The 16925-nt window shown below is 44.9% G+C and overlaps 1 protein-coding gene across 2 annotated transcripts; it reads right to left on the reverse strand.

Moving 5' to 3' along the window:
* Window positions 1–175: 175 nt before the first annotated feature.
* Window positions 176–16201, reverse strand: LOC147194643 (solute carrier organic anion transporter family member 5A1-like). 2 transcript variants are annotated; one of them, XM_086128378.1, is made up of 11 exons: window positions 16060–16201; window positions 13279–13424; window positions 12451–13215; window positions 7506–7638; window positions 6724–6938; window positions 5906–6070; window positions 5618–5816; window positions 4567–4726; window positions 4196–4440; window positions 3853–3917; window positions 176–3219 (listed from the first exon to the last, which is right to left on the reverse strand). In XM_086128378.1, exons 2-11 carry the CDS (start codon window positions 13352–13354, stop codon window positions 2723–2725), a joined length of 2520 nt encoding a protein of 839 aa, XP_085984504.1. In that variant the 5' UTR covers window positions 13355–13424; window positions 16060–16201; the 3' UTR covers window positions 176–2722. The 2 variants fall into 2 exon arrangements, with proteins under 2 accessions (XP_085984504.1, XP_085984503.1); XM_086128377.1 differs by having other exon boundaries at window positions 12451–13424.
* Window positions 16202–16925: the final 724 nt, after the last annotated feature.

Below are 16925 nucleotides of genomic sequence, written 5' to 3' on the forward strand. Positions count from 1 at the left end.
CATTCAATCAGACACGTACACAAAAATACATATTAAAAACACACGGCCCGAAGGCAGCTGGTATAGGCTCCAGCACGGCCTTGACTCTGTTGAGGATAAACAGATTAAAAAATGAATGGATGGATGTCCAACAAGACTGCGTTCTCTAGTGGCAACAAAAAGAACTGCTCAAAAACCTGGTAAGACTTTTTATTATTACTATTTGTTTTTCTTTTGTTCACATTTTTAACGGAAAGACGCCAAAGCGGCGTCCCAGTGAGATGACCTCATAAAACAAACAAAAATACAGAAATGTTTCTTTTTTTTTCCAACTCCAACCCGGTGGTCACATGACGATCACATGACTCAAGTAGGGTCATTATGGTGAGAATGAGTTCAATGATGAAATCCTTCATGTTGTCATATGTAGTTCCACAAGTCACCAGCAGGTGTCACTTAAGACTTGACAAGCAATCAGCAGAGGAGGTGTGGTCTCGTAAAGCCACAGGTTGCTGGTCATGTGCACACATTGCTTTTGGAAGCCAATCAAATGCGTCGTTTGGATTGGCTGGGTGACAGGCTGAAAATCACTTCGTGTTCCTCAAAAAAAAAAAAAAAAAAAGGCAGAGAGTCCAATAGCTGTAGCTTCTCCCACAATGCATTGCACCCGCGCATGTACGCATGTACATTTGTGTCCCCGAGGATCATAAGTTGATCAAAGACCAGGAAGTGATTAAAAAAACAAATTCACATTGTATCTGTACGGCAAAAGTTTACAAGCGCTGCCCAGTGAGATACAGGCTTAAAAGACGGCATGAACGCATGAATGTCGCATGTGCGAGTTACAACACTTGATTAACCAAGCAAGTCGCATATGTGACTTCTATATCGCGCACTTAGTAAATCGCATACGCTCTTTCCATATTTGCTGCAGGTGGTAAAATATGCCAACATAGTAAATTGGCATCTGGCACGCACCGTCTGACTTAAAATAAAATCACTTCCTGTTATCTCGGCGGCTTTCGGAATTGCTTGGCTCGATTAAGTTTGTGGCGCCAAGTAGCTAACACTCAATCCGAACGTCACACTTTTGTCAAATTCTCGGTGAAACTCAGTAGCTGACAACATCATCTGCTATGTGATTGGCTGATGAGCATTGCCACCGTTTAAAAATGTGTCAACCTTGTAGAATCGTTCTGCTGTGGCGGGGTGCCAAAAAGTGGCCTGGTTACTTCATTTCCTTTGAGAAAAAAAATGTGAAGGGTATCGAAGCCAAGAAACACTGTGAAACGGTGCCAAAAAGTGGCACCCTTATTTCATTTCAATAAGTTGTGAAGGGAACCAAACGATCAAGCTCCGCCTTTTAAGTACCGTAACAATGTGAGAGTGTGCTAAAAAAGTGGTACAGTTATTTCATTTCCATTGTCAAAACTTGTGTAGGAGAAATTGATACAGCAACTTTGGTACCCTCCCTTCACAGCATTTTTTTGGTTATGGAAATTCAATAAATACAATTTGAAAGTGAAGCAAACCTTATCAAGCATTGTCCCCGAGGTACCCGAAATGCCGCAATACGGTGCCAAAAAGTGATATGGTTACTTTGGTTCCTTTCACGGCAGAAGTGAACTCAGGTGTGTCTAGCTTCATCTTTTGGGTATCCTAATACTGTGAGAGGTGCCAAAAAAATGATACAGTACGGTTAATAAACGTTCATTGTCAAAATGGTAAAGGGTCCCAAAATGAAAAAAAAAAAGGTTTCGCTTGTTTTATGTATGATAACACTGTCGGAAGTTGCATCTTTTTGCACTTTTAACGATCATAAAGCAAGAAAATTGAATCCTAAAGCAAACTGTCAAGCTCCGACCATTGGATACCCGAAGACGAAGAAAGGTGAATGAAAAGTGGCAGAGCTCTTTTGGTATCCCACACAACTTTTGACCATGGAAATTCAAACAAATTGAAATCCAGAGTGAAATAAAGTGCATCTACCTGTCGCTTTCCTGTTTCGGTACCTTAACACTGTAATAGGGTGTTAAAAAGCTATATGGTTACTTTGGTACCCTTCGCAAAAGCGGGTAAAAGCTTGTCTAGCGCCATCTTTTGGGTAGCCTAACACCGCGGAAAGGGTGGCAAAAAGTGGGCTGGCTACTTGGGAATTACATTTTGTAGCATTTTTGAAGGGTACCAAAATGCCCCAAACTCTGTAGCTCCTTCTTTGAGGTACCATAACACCCAGAAACGGTACCAAAAAGTGGTAAAGCTACAATTGTACCTCTCTTTGTGTAATATTGACCACTGAAATGCAAAAGAAATGTAATCTCATTGAGGTAGGGTGCAAAAAGTGGAACACCTCCTTTGATACCCCTCCTAACTATTAACTGTGGTTTTCAAACAAATTGGATCCAGGGAACCAAGTTGCGGTGACTTTGGTACCAAGTGAGGCAAACTGTGTCCATTTCTTTATCCCTTCGGTATCTTAACACAGTGGCGGGGTGCCAAAAATGTGGTAGTATTGTGTAGCACCATGTCATGATGAGTAACATGTCCATGTGTGCGGATTTGTGTTGCAATTGTGAAGGTGGGCTGAGTTCAGTTTGGGGCGGTGGTGGTGGGTGGGGGGGGGGGGGTGCAAATGGGGGTAGCTGTTGTTTTTTTCAGCACCACGATTGTATAGAAAGTCAGCTGGCCAAGACTTTCGTGTTAGCTCCGCAAATTGCTGACTGGGCATCTGATCGGCTGGCGGTCAAACACGCACCGCCACCTGCTCTAAGGAGCGCGCCGGCGCGGCGGGGGCGGGCGGCGGCGTTACGGCTTTCAACTCGTTCCCCGGGCAACTTTGCGTACTGACGCCGCGGTTGAGGGGGCCGGCGCGCGGCGGCACGCAGGTGGGAGGTGGCGCGGTGTGCTCGCTACGCGGGATGTTGACGGGGCAAGAGCGGGTGCGGGCGTGACCCTTGCGGCCCCCCGGGTGGCACACCAGGCTGCCCACCGTGTCGGCGGGCGACAGGTGGCGCTTGAGCCAACGCTCCACGCGCTCCTCCTTGTACTTGATGGAGTACCATGTGAGGAAGATGAAGAGGAAGCCCAGGAACTTGAGGCTGGCGGCCAGCCCGAAGTAGACGAAGCGCAGGGAGGTGACGTCGTACTCCCAGCACGAGCCGTGCACGCCGCAGTCCTGCTGCCACAGCATGCACGTGGTGTCGATGACGGCGCCAAAGTAGATGGGTGTTGGTATGTACGCTGCGGGACCAAAAACAGACACGACGCCACCGGGTCAAACGATCAAAAAGACGGAAAGAGCTAAACAAAGGAGACTTCATTCGGAAAATCATTATTTGAAAATCTGAACAAAGCTTCAAAAAGCTGTTTAATTCCACTTAAACGAAGCATAAAACAAACGTTGCGAATTGAAAACAACCACAGAGCTTTGCCGGACAAAGCTTAGCTTAATGCTAACAAGCAAGGCAAAAATTGTTGTGTGAGACTGCTTTTAGTAAGTTACATTCAAAAAAACAAGCTGTGAATCACATATGTAGACAGGCAATATGACAATGTTCACAGGCATATTCTTTATCCTCTGCGAGGAATGACAAATTTCACTGCGGTTGACAGAGCAGCTGAGACATCTTATATACCTCTATCCACGTCTGCATTATACTGCCCTCCGGTGGTAGAGACACAAACACCAGAAGGAGCAGTCGCTCAATTGAATTCTTTCCAATTCGATTCGATTGTGTCATTACGGCATTATCTATCTATTTATTTATTTATTTTTTGGGGAAGGACGTTATAAAGTGTTATTTTTCTTATTACAAACGCATCACCGGTTCCTGCAAAATATTCTGAATTCTCCTGAGATTTGTTTGTACTCACCAAGCGTCCTGAGGAGAACAAACTGCATTCCCAACGCAAACGGTCGCTCCTGCTCAGCCACTGACCTGCACAAACACACCCGTTAGCATGCTAGCTGCTCACATCTGCTTGTGTAGCATACTTGATCATAAAAGAAAATATATTAATATAAATGATTGGATATGTATTTTGTAGTGGAGGAGCACATATAATAGGTAGTTAATGATGAGTCAAGTTATTTTGCTCGTGCATTGCTTGACTGGGCAAAACAAAACTTGACCCATTGACATTCTTTAATTTTTTTTTCAAAAAAGAAAAAAAGAATTGTTTTTTTCAATTAAAAACATAGCAGTTTTTGCGATACCTCAGCGTGACAATGATGGCAGAGGGCTGAGCGCAGGCGGTGATGAGCGTGACAATGAAGAGGAAGATGAGGAAGGGGATGAGGGTCCCGCAGGTGCGATCGCACTTCCCCGACACGGCGTATCCGTTCTCGTTTAGGTACGTCTTGACGATGACCAGCTGCAACTGATTGCTGCCCGGTCCTCCTGATGATGGTGTGATGACCTGGCGGCTCTGTACGCACGCGCACTCAGAGTAGTTGCGGATCTGGGCAAACAACATCCACAACAAGACGAAGACTGTTTTGATGTGGTTGGCTTTTTTTCATGGCGTCAAGGCAACTAATGTGCGGACTGGAGGAGGATTGGTACAATATTAAGATCAGTGTCTTACGCCGCTGCTGTCGTTGGAGACACTGCTGCACCCTGCCAGGCAGGGGTTAAAGTAAGTGATGCCATCTGAGCCGCAGACAGGCGCGTACTCGTGGATTCTGCAGCCGCAGTTGACGTTGCAGCCGCCTGTCAGGTTCCTCTGTGTCATCGTCAGCGTGGGCCTGAAACGACGACGACAACAAAGTTGACATTATAAAACGATTTTCAGTTATCATTTGCTTTGTACACATGGAAAAAAAATATTTGGGCAACAAATAAAAAGTTGCCGGCATTGAGGGCCTTACCAACTAATTCCCAAACTAAATAGGTAACTGACTGATTAACCAACCATGTAACCAACTATTCTGTTTTCATGACAAAAAGTCATTCCAGCGTATAAGTCGTGCCAGTCAACAAAGACATCATGAAGAAGAAAATTATATATTTTTTTGTGAAATGTATTTTACAAAAACTGAGATTAAGAAAAGTGCCATTCCCCAATTTTGTTGACGGCAAGCGAACGACTTCCGGTTGGATTTGAAACTTCCGCTTCCAACTCTGGAAAAGTTTGTTCTTTTTAGTTTAAAATGGCTTACCTCAACTACAACCCCATGTCGCAAACCACCTAACTACATTGCCAACCAAATTGCTCAACTAACTAAAAAGCCAACCAACCAACTAATAAACAAAACAAATGAACAAACTTATCAACAATGGCTAACCATATGACCAACCAACGACCAAATTACAAGCTAGCTAGCTAACCTAGAAGCTAACGACCTAATTAAAGAAATGACTGATTCTCCAACCAAGCACACACCATATACTGAACTCAGCTCATACAGAGAGAGAGAGAGAGAGAGAGCGAGAGAGAGAAATATGTGGAAGCGGGCGTCCTGCCAAAGTTCCTATATAACAACCCTCCCCTGGATTTGTTCCACGGCCGCCGTGCGCCCTGGCTCACTATCCGCGAGTCTGCCGTGACACCAACATGTCGGCCACCAGTCACAGATGGGCCGGCGAGAACTGCCGCTGACTCTACGGCAAGGCGGCGTTCCTTTTTCTGGACCTACCCGGTGGTGTAGGGTATGTTGATGCCACCCAGGTTGATGCTCTCGCAGCCCACAATGAAGAGCGTGGAGAAACAGAGCAGCGACACGCCGCTGCAGATCATGGCTAATTTGGCCGATTCGCGGGCGCCTAGCTTCAGCTTCTTGATGATGTATCCGCCCAGCACGATGCCCACGCCCGCGCTCGGCACGATGATCAAGCCTGGACGCATGTAACGTGCCAGAACATACAGACATCAAATGTTGGTGGTGCTCTGTCTTGATGAAAGATAAAATTCGCCAGTGTTTCACCTGTGTAGATGCTGGCACTGGATGCAGGGATCCCAAACTGCGACTCGATAAACTTGGGGATAAATGTGATGAAGGCAGTGACGATGGCGCTCTCGGCCGTGTAGGACAAGCTGACGAATAGGAAGGTCACGTTACTCAGGATCCTCATGGCTGCCTTGGGAAGGTCTGTGGCAAAAAAAAAAAAAAAAAACGATTGACAAATTTATAAATAAATACATGATATACATATGCATATATAGAAGTCAACTAAATAGAGATGTCATGATCATGGTGATATTAAAATGACCATACTGCACCCTCCATCAACGACTTTAGTTCTTTTAAATGAATTGCAATTCAATTTACTATCCTTTGATATGATTCCGGCGGCCCGGTAGTCGAGTGGTTAGCACGTCGGCTTCACAGTGCAGAGGTACCGGGTTCAATTCCAGCTCCGGCCTCCCTGTGTGGAGTTTGCATGTTCTCCCCGGGCCTGCGTGGGTTTTCTCCGGGTGCTCCGGTTTCCTCCCACATTCCAAAAACATGCATGTCAGGCTGATTGGACGCTCTAAATTGTCCCTAGGTGTGAGTGTGGGCGTGGATGGTTGTTCGTCTCTGTGTGCCCTGCGATTGGCTGGCAACTGATTCAGGGTGTCCCCCGCCTACTGCCCGGAGATGGCTGGGATAGGCTCCAGCACCCCCCGCGACCCTAGTGAGGATCAAGCGGTTCGGAAAATGGATGGATGGATGATATGATTCCAAAATACAAATAAACAGGTCCCACCATCTGCAGTTGAGTAAATACACTTTTTGTGGTTATAACCTGCCCTTGTACATACCTTTGATGTCCTTTCCGAAGCCCATGGAGGATGTGACGGCTTTGTTGTTGTTGCTCTTCTCCTTGAGGACATCGTCGTCGCTAGACATCTCATCCAAGGTCAACTTTTTCCTCCTCTTCTTCTTCTTGTGTCGCGGCGGCAGCTTCTTGGGGAAGGTGAACATGGGGAAGATGACCAGCAACATGGCCACCGCACACAGCAGGAAGCCGCTCCACCTGCACACCCAGGTCAAAGCAATATTTTTGGGTGGCCAAGACGTGGCTAATTCAAATTAACCATCAGAGGGTGCTGGTACGGTACAAATGGAAAATACAGTGGTAACTCTACTTACTAACTCTCATTTATTGTGCGATAAACTGATTGGAACATTTGTTACATATTTTGATGCATTTTTATGCTTTAGGAAACATTTATGTCTGAATTTTGGGGGGGCTTTGAACGAATTAGGGAATTTACATGGAAAACGCGCCTCTACTTACAAAATGCTTTTTTTAGGCTTATTTAACAGATATGGTGCTTTTAATATCATGACATTACGATGACGTGCCATTTTCGTTACATCCCTCAAGTCGGAATTTAGAGTTGCGCGCCGTCATTGTCGTAGGATGGTACCACCTCTGCTTCAATTTGAGCCAAGAAAAAGAACCTGGATATTCATCTATTGACGGTAGGTCCGGAACAAGGGTCCACTCATATTGTATATGTCCTCTGACATAGTTTTAGTGATCTTTTCTTGAAGAAATACTGGCTCAATGTTCATGTGTGTGTTTGTCTGTCGTCACCAGTTTCCAATGAAGCGGGGATCGCTTTGGTCGATGTTAACCACCGTCTTGGGATCCACGTAGAAACCAATGAGGACGCCACCCAGCAAATAGCCCGCTGCCGGACCCAAAGCGCCCATCACGTACATGATGGCTAGATGGAAAGAGAGAGAAAGATGAAGAGCATCAGCGCAGCGGCTGAAATTTTATATGGGTGTGTGTGTGTGCGTAAGATGGTAACAGTTGAGCCCCTTTCAACTCTGTTGCTAACCAAAACAGCAGGAGCACAAGCTCTGACATGAAATAACACCTGTCATCTTGAAAGAGAAATCAAATCAGACATTATGAAAGGACGACGTGGATGTCAATTCACCTCTTAACGTCTCTAAGCTTACGTAACTCCTCAAGCAACCTCACGGGGCGCATAACAGGACCTCTGTGTGCATGTGTAGTCACATGAAAAGAATGAGCTTTTGCCAATTAGTGGGAATTAACAGCGTACATTCCTCAGATCGGTTGGCCTCGAAAGGCAACATCGGTTCTGGTGGTGTGACTGAGCAAGTCCTGCTCGAGTGGGAAAGTTAACCTTTTACCTTCCAGTGTTATCAAAGAACACAAAGCAGGTGCACAGAGTTAATCTCAGGGGCCACTACTACTACCACTGCTGCTACTCCTGGCCCCTGGGCTCCCAATCACCCACTTCCCTCATTCTGACGATGTGACCTTAGTCAGCTGTGTATCTGATAAGAACAAGCTGAGGGTCATCGACAACAGGGTGGACAGGTATAATCAGAACCACCTTTTTCCTAAACATCGCATAGACCAAACACAGGGTTTCCACTTGCTTTTTATTTATGGACCTTTCAAGGACTTTTGAGGGCTAATTTGGCCATTTTTAAGGACTTTTCTCCATTCAGCAGGGGATTCACGGTGGATTTAATGCCCGCTCAGCAATACGCGGGCTGAACAGAAAGCCACATATCACTGAGCTAGTGTTCAAATCAATGCTGCCAAAGGAAGTGCACATCTTCATTTTTAGGGACAATCAGCTAATCCTTTATTTGACATACTGGATGTGAAATTTGAAAAAAAAAATGGAATTCATTCTCAAATAAAGTACACTAAGAAAAATTTCAATTGAGAAAATACTGTATAAAATTTCTATTTCTTTTCGAATAAAAATGAATTTTTAAGAATTTTTAAATTGATTTTACAAGCTTTCCCTGAAGATTAAGAACATAATTTTTATGAACTTGAAGGACCCGTGGGAACCCTGAAAGAGTTTGTGATCCAAGGCTCGGACATGAACCAATACAGTGGACTGATTTAGGTTCCTGGGTGTGCACCTAAACAATAAACTAGACTAAACAGAAAATACAAAAGCTCAGTACAAGAAGGGTCACATACTGAGCACGGCCTTCCTCAGGAATTTTATTAATCTCTGGGTGCTATAACCAGAAAAGTTTCCCACTGTGGGATCAATGAAGTCTTTTTCTCCGACTACTACATCAAAACCAACGACAATTATTTACCACCACCATTACCACTGTGACTGCATGACTTTTGCCTGGTAGTGTAGGTGAAACGAATAAAGTGATCAATGACGCAATCATCGAGATATTCTCGGAATGGCGGCATCGGTTCTCTTACTCATCACTGTGACACACCGTATGAGCAAGCGTCTCATTACATCAGGCGAGGAGGATGGCTTGTGCGCGCGTACGTACACACGCTGCAGACGGGAGTGAGTGCTGTCCGAAGGGGTCAGATAATCCCTCTTCCCGCTGGAGGAGAGGGAAAACCCGGGCTGAGTTATGCAACGTGACAGGATAAAGCGACACCCTGACCAACAACCACGGCAGGAGGGTTGAAGCAGATGCAACCGTGCGTGCCGATGATGGTGGAAAAACCTGGCACTTGACAGTCAGCTTACTTAATAAATGTTACATGGCTTAGCACCTTCCGATCTTGCTGACTTAGTCATACTGTATGTTCCATCCTGAGACGGAGCCTTGCAACCTGCTGGTCTTTTGGTGACTCTGAGAGCTCAGCGGAAGTCAGCAGGCTCAAGAGCATTCTTTAATCAGGTGCCAGGACTGTGGAATATCTGCCCAGCTGAAATTAGAGCCCGGTAGGAATTTTTAAATCTCTTATTTTTATACTTTTGGATTTAGTTAAACCACACCTAGTATGGAAATTGCCTCTTGCCCTGCATTCCCCCCACTGATAACTGGATTTTAACTGCCACTTCCCTACCCCCTTTTTTTCTTCCATTCTTTTATTCTTCCTCCTTTTATTCTTTATTCTCCTTTATGGTTTTCTTTTTCCTTTGTGTGGTCATTTGACTGTGTCTCTCTTTAGTATGCATATTGATCAGATCATTTGCATGCAGGAGGGTATAAAAATGTACCATTGCTCACAACCAACCAACGCCGAAACTGAAGGGCTGAATTGAACATCATTGTGGAAGGGAAAGCTGCGAGTATTTTATTTTTTTTCTGCTGTAAGAGCGACCGCTGGCCGAGGGTCCACAGACAGTCAGACGGCGGACGGACACGAAGGGGCCCAGACACAATGGAATGCTGTGCGTTGTCACGGCAATGCGCTGACACAGCGCTCGTCTCCTTAACGCTTTCCAGCGCGGCGCCACCATCAGGAACGGCCGGAGAATACAGTTCCACTGTACTTAAAACACAAGCCACAACTTATTTAACTCACACACACGCGCACACGCACACACACACACACACACACACAATAAAAAATTCTCACAAACAACACATGACCATAATTGAACTGGGCACATCATTTAACTGAGGAATTGCAGGACAAATCCTCTCAATAGCTGAAGGACTTGTTTAAGCGGGACCACAGCCAGGAAATTCCCTAGTTGCTTTTCCAAGTCCTGCATCGATGGGCATCCTAAAAGCATGTGTGAGTGCGGAGATGAATGACCTGAGCGGCTTTCTCGGCGGATATCCTGCTGACTCCGAACATTGACAACATCATCATCATCAGCTGTGGAGACGAAGTAGCACGGGAGGAATACCTTGTCCCTGTAGAATGTTTGTAATCAAAACTTTTAAGTCGACTCCAGTTGATGTTCAGTCAACAAACAACCCTGACGTGTGTTCCGGCTTTTTGCAGCTGCCATCTCTTCTCCAAAACTAGCGCCGGAACTACATTTTCTCATTGACTTGAACTCCTCATTCTGAGTTATCTTTCACACGAACAGTGAAACAGGACAAAGCCAAAAACTGTGAGACCATTTTTAGTCAATCAGAAAAACACCAATAGCCCCTTTCACACTGAAAAGAGTTTTACTGAAAATGCTAACATCGACTCGAGTTGATGCTAAGTTACATGAGAGGCACATTTTTACTACCTCCAAAAACACATTTTCAGGTCGATTTCAAACCCTCATTTTAATCTGGTACCGAATCGAAACCCACACTGACAAGTGACAAAGGGGCTAACAGTAGGATAGTGGCAGGAATAATTACATTTAATGCAAATTTACCAATTGTGGTAACCTCATCTCAAACTGAAACACACTTTTAGACAATCAGAAGACAGAAGAAAGACATCTGTGCAAAAAACAACAAAATTAACCCCCGTGAAGAATCTTCATAAAAACGTGACTGTAGTTGTGGGTCAATTCCTAAAGATTAGTCCCTGAATTCAACATTGATCGAACAACATTCCCGCATCCTAACAATGGAGTGTTGACATTGTCCATCTGAGCTAGACTTTCTCAGTTGACTGACTGCAAGAAGAAGATGTCTATTGTTAGTTTAATCGCCAGGGTCACATTCATTCAATTTGCCTCATTCCTACAAACCTTGACAAACTAGAAGTCATACTTCACCTTGTCAAATTTGAAGAAAAAAAAAATTCCGGAAAATTTCACATTTGATATCGTACAACTGGTTTCAGTGTGCTCTTGTCACTATGACTGAATGGCAATAGTTGGTTTATTTAGAAAAGGCCAGATGTGAGTCCGGTCCATCTGCTCAACAACAAAAAGAAAAGGTGGAGGTGTACCGTGACTTTGGCTACCCAGAGCCTGGACTCTTAAAAAATGCCTGAAAACACTTTTAGTTAGACAGGCCAACAACTTTTAATTATTGAAATGATTTCAACCCTGTTGTTTTGTTACTTCTACTGTTGAGTATGTTTTCGAGCAGTAGGCGGAGTACACCCTGAACTGGTTGCCGGACAATCACAAATCTATTTTTAGTAGTAGTAGTAGTAGTAGTAGTAGTAGTGGTATTATGTAAGGACTCAGTTGACTAACTATCGGAGACAAATTCTTCGTGCATTGTTTCCGATTCCCACAGCACATTGCTAGTAGTCCACACAAAACACACCGTGCCATTTCTCTTTGTCATTTCGTGTTCAGGAATGCACACACGTCTCCCTTTACACATGGCGTCCAGTTCCAACCATACGCGCATACACACACAATCTCACTCTAATTTGTTGCTCTGATTAAGCTTCAGCTTGTTTGAGGCCACTGGAGCGACAATGCCAGGCCAGACATGCCAAAGCCAAAGCGGGTTAGAAGGAGGAGGATGAGGGGTGGGCTTGGACTAGGGGATTTGAAGGTTAACGATGTGAGTTATGGAACCGACAAAGCACGACCGTTGTCTAGCCCGAGCTCCTCAATTCACTCCAACAGTAGATAGCTAGCTAGCCAGATAGCTAAATAGATACCTGGATATTCAGATAGACAGATAGATAGCAAGCTAGATAGCTAGCTAGATAGATAGATAGATAGATAGATAGATAGATAGATAGATAGATAGATAGATAGATAGATAGATAGATAGATAGATAGATAGATAGATAGATAGATAGATAGATAGATAGATAGATAGATAGATAGATAACCAATCAATAGTGAGGTTTCATAGTACGGCTAACACGCTGGGCTCCCTTCTCTGACAGGAAGCAGAAAGCTTACCCAGGTAGAGCGAGGCGTTCTCCTTCTTGACGTTGTCATCCAGGTATGTGGGCCCCAGCGTGTAGATGGGCGTGGAGCCCATGCCCACCAAGATCTGCGCCACGATGAACAGCGCTACGTACAGGTTGTGCTCGTTGCCCTCCTGGTCCCGCGGACAGGACGCCATATCCACGCGGTCCCTGCGGCTGGCATTTGCGCTCAGGCACAGACCCTCGTTGCCCGATGACGAGTTGACCTCCTGGATCTGGTAGGCAGGCGAGATGAAGTGTGGCAGCGAGAAAAGGGCGGCGCCCAACGCGATGAAGACACCGCCCACGGCCAGCCAGCGAGGGCGCTGCCCCCTGCCCCCGAAGTAGCTAATGAACACCACCACCAGGAGGCTGCCGATGTCGAAGCAGCTGACGAGCAGGCCCGACTCGGAGCTGCGAAGACTGTAGCGCTTCTCGATGGTCGTGATCACGCTGCTTAGGTAACCAGACACCATCAGTGACTGGATGAAGGTCAGGTAGCACATGCAGAACAGGAAGCAGCGAGAGTCCTGCAGGATCAACGCCAGGTACTTCTTACTGGGCACGCCCAGTCGCACCAGAAAGCCGGGCGGCGAGGTCCGGCGGGCAAGCGTTTTATTGCGCCGTCCGGTGGCGGACAACAATGAGGAGGAGTTCTCTGCAGGCCGGTTCAACGCCGACTTGCCCGCCTTGGGGAGGAAGTCGCTCGGCAGGGATGAGTCGGCGCGGCCGAGCTGGATGAACTCGGTGCTCTCCTCTGCCATGACCGAAGCAGACAGTGAGGCTTCCTCTTGGGGCTTGAGACTTTGATGGGTCGTACCTGGATCCTCCGCCTCGCTGGAACCGGCGTCCTCCTTGCGAAGGGACGCAGACAACTCGGACAAGTCGGCCTCCATGATGACCGGCGCGTCCGGTCCGGCTGATAACGCTGCGACTGGGCGCCTCACGGGGCCATGGCGTCTTCAGCTTTCAAAAATACAGAAGGAACGTTATCATTCAATAGTGTGGAATATCGTTAGCTTGAAAGCACAACTGGCTAATGCCTGGATCAGACTGCAAGATTTGAGCACTGTTCATGGCTCGATTTCTTTAGGGAATGATTTTTCAGATCTGGCTCGACATATTATGTTGGGAACAACAAACCCGATGATATCAAAATGAAAAGTCTGTGCAGTGTGATTTATTTGCATGGACCCTGCAATATAGCACCCTTAATGCCCACCAATAGGATGGCATCTCACAATGACGCCTTGCCTCCCTCTTGGTCACTCTTGTCAACAAGATTGTTGGTGTTGCTGCTATGGTAACGGTCTCATTCAGTTGCGTTGACACGTTTTCTGTTCCTTTCTTGAGTATCAAAAGCAGCAGTCGATCACGGCAATTAATCAATAGAATAGTCGTCCTGATATCAGTTTAAAAAAAAATGTGGCATTGAACAACACTAGTACAAACTAATACTCGCTTCAAGATAATTCCTTAACGGCAAGATGGCAAAAGATGGCAGCAACGTAGGGATGCACAATTAATTGAATTTTAATCGTGATCACATGTTTGGCAGCTCTGATGAAATTAAGTTATGTGACGGTCTGTGATATGTTCATTTAAAAATTGGCCTGCGCGTGCACAAGAAGTGAGAGGACATCTGCTTATCTGCACCCCGACTTATCTATTCGTATGCCACGGCTCAAAAAAGGCTGTGAGCGTTGAAAGTGGGGGTGTCATAAAAATGTGTGTGGGTTGGCGGGGGGGTTTGTGAGTGACATGCAGGCCACCCCAAAACCATGAAAAAAAGTACTTGCTTTATCATCTCGAACAAAAGGCTGTTTTGTGAACAAAATTTCATGTGTGAACAGACCCTCCAAAAGAACAATTTTTGCAATGAGCTTTTTTAAAATATATATTATTAAGGAAAACTAGCACTCTTTAATAACGTACTTCATAAAAACAGAGCCATAACATAATTAAAAATTATCAAAATGATTTCATCCATCAATTCATTGTGCTGCTCCTTCTGGAGTGTCCGCTTGACCACAGAGTGTGATGGTATCCAGACCCCGTAAGTGAGTCATTGACTCAACAAGCTGCAATTTAGCTGTTTTTGACAGATGATAAGGAATATATGGCAGATATTTATACATGTTACGCCACCGTGTGTGTTCATCGCATCACTTGAAGGGTTCTACCACCATGACTATCCATGCTAGCCCGTCAATGGTCTTATGTGTTAGCAGCTACCAGGAGCATATGCAAGGCACATTTCTTTGATTGTTTTAAATGCCCAACGTGAAATTCTCTTTGTTTTATGTCTAGTTTGACCGTAAACTTCACCTAGGAGTGACAAAAACAGCTTAAAAGCTCTTTTTGCACAACTGTTCACCATTTTTCTGACTAACTGCTACTTGTTGTGATGTGAGTTGAGTTGAGTTTGGTATCACCAGACAGCGCTGAAATCTCACATTTTCATGTCTCAACGACATCTTGTACCTCGAAAAACTCGCACATTAGGGCTCTTACATCTCAAGGCAGCACCGTATGATCACTTGATGGATTGGTTTGAGCGTCTCTGGTAAATTCAAGCGGAAGAATGCCAAACTGGCCGCAGCATCCTTGATTTTATTATTTTTTTGTGCATGCTGCCCTCATAGGAAAACGTTTGGACATCCCTGCTCAGATTGGCCCGCTTCTTGTGGAGAATCCGCCTTAGCCTTGCTTGCCCTCTACTCTCCCTGGATCACACGGTTGTTCCACTCCTCCTCCCGCACCTCTGTCAAGGGCATCTACACCTCGGCATCACCGCCGGTTTGCATCACCAGCACATTTGTTGTCGAGGAAAATAAAGACAACAACAAAAAGATGATGAGGATCGGTGGGGGAGGACCAAGCTGCGGATGCTGCTTGAGTGACTACAAACACCGCAGTGCTTCATTTTTCAAAACACATCAGAATGAGACGCAAAAACGGAAAGGGACGGACACGTCGAAGTAAAATTCCAATATAAAAAAAAAACGTACTGATATTAAGAGCACACCAGTGGTTTGGCTCATATTTCATTCCAATGAGAGCATTGTTGGTCGTTAATTTGCACTATTTAAAAAGTTCATCTAGGTCGTCGACGAACAGCGTTGACAATATATCATGTTTCAACCGTTGCCCCTCAAGAATTGCATAAAACCTGATATTTCAGTACATTTGCAATACCGTGTTCACTGCTAGTCGTGTATGAATGAATTCGGCCATAGTGAAATGGGCTTCGGGGTCGGCTATTTCCCTCAAATATTCCAAACCCTCACGCGAGTGCAAACAGGCGCAGCATCCATCCGAGTCGACTCGCAATCCCAAATTAACGAGTCACATGTTTTTAAATTACTCCGACGTTACAACCCGTACAATAAAACTCACCCAAGGCGCCTTTTGTAGCATGCTCCTGCCAGATTATTGAGGATAATTACGACGAGAACGACACTGCGCCTAGGTTTTATTGTGAAACGTATTCCCAGGATGACACAGCTAGCCTGCAGTTAGCTGCACGAGTAATGTCTCGCAGTGATGCTCATTTCAACACATTTCAGTGAACATCTCGACAAGAACGAGCGCGACTCACTTGACGCTTCGACCGGAGGAGACGACAAATCTTCACGCAGCCATGTCCGAGTCCCTCGCGTGGGGGCCGGCGAGTGAGCAAAAGAAGAGTGTCTCGTTTTTTTTTTTTTTGTGGAGGCGACGATGTAAACCAACTACATCGCATCGATATGGAAACACGGCGGAAATAGTATGGGATTTGCCTTCAAAGTAAAAGCATACCTTTTGCAACGCGTCAAAATGTTTCCGGAGACAGTATAAAAGAAGCACATAGTTCATATTTTCGATATTTGAAAAACATTTGCTTTGACTTAACGATTTGTGAGGAATAAATTATTTCAAGAATTAATTAAAATATTATTATTATTATGTTATGATAAATAAGTTGTTTTTTGAGGGGGTTGGGAAGGGGGTAAATTTAAATATGAACCAGCAATGTTATCAATTTGTTTTTATTGTGAAAAAAAATCAAAGCGGGTTATGTTTGTAATATCTGCATCAGCCGTCCAAAGAGAAATATTTGACAAATTCTGACCTCTTGTGGACAACTATGTGTTTGCACGTAAACTCCCAAAAAGTAAACATGCTCACGCAATTAAAGTTTTTAAAAAACGAAAAAAAACATTTCAAAACATTTTACAATTCTTCTGAGAACCAAACTGCTCCACGGCAGGACCATAATAATCGTTATTTTTGTTGATATTTGACGGTGTAATGATACTTTGGGGAGTATTTAATCTATGAATATGGTAAATTACTAATTAGCATATTTCGTCTGATAAGTGTTCAGACTGATCAATTAAGATTGTAATCGTCAGACAATTAAAAACGTTCAAAGACAAAAGCGGGTGCGGTCACGTGATCGGCTCACATTTGATTATTTGTTCT

This window comes from Hippocampus guttulatus, chromosome 14 (assembly GCF_054856545.1).
Source record: "Hippocampus guttulatus isolate MCC_2025c chromosome 14, RoL_Hgut_1.0, whole genome shotgun sequence".
NCBI lineage: Eukaryota > Metazoa > Chordata > Actinopteri > Syngnathiformes > Syngnathidae > Hippocampus > Hippocampus guttulatus.

Excerpts from the sequence above, each read along its gene's own strand:
- LOC147194643 (XM_086128377.1), bottom strand. The coding sequence starts at position 13,354 with ATGGAGGCCGACTTGTCCGAGTTGTCTGCGTCCCTTCGCAAGGAGGAC. Across the intron at positions 6,939-7,505 it reads CCCCGCTTCATTGGAAACTG|GTGGAGCGGCTTCCTGCTGT; the intron begins GTGACGACAGAC and ends CTGGGTGTGCAG. Across the intron at positions 3,220-3,852 it reads TGTTCTCCTCAGGACGCTTG|CGTACATACCAACACCCATC; the intron begins GTGAGTACAAAC and ends TTGGTCCCGCAG.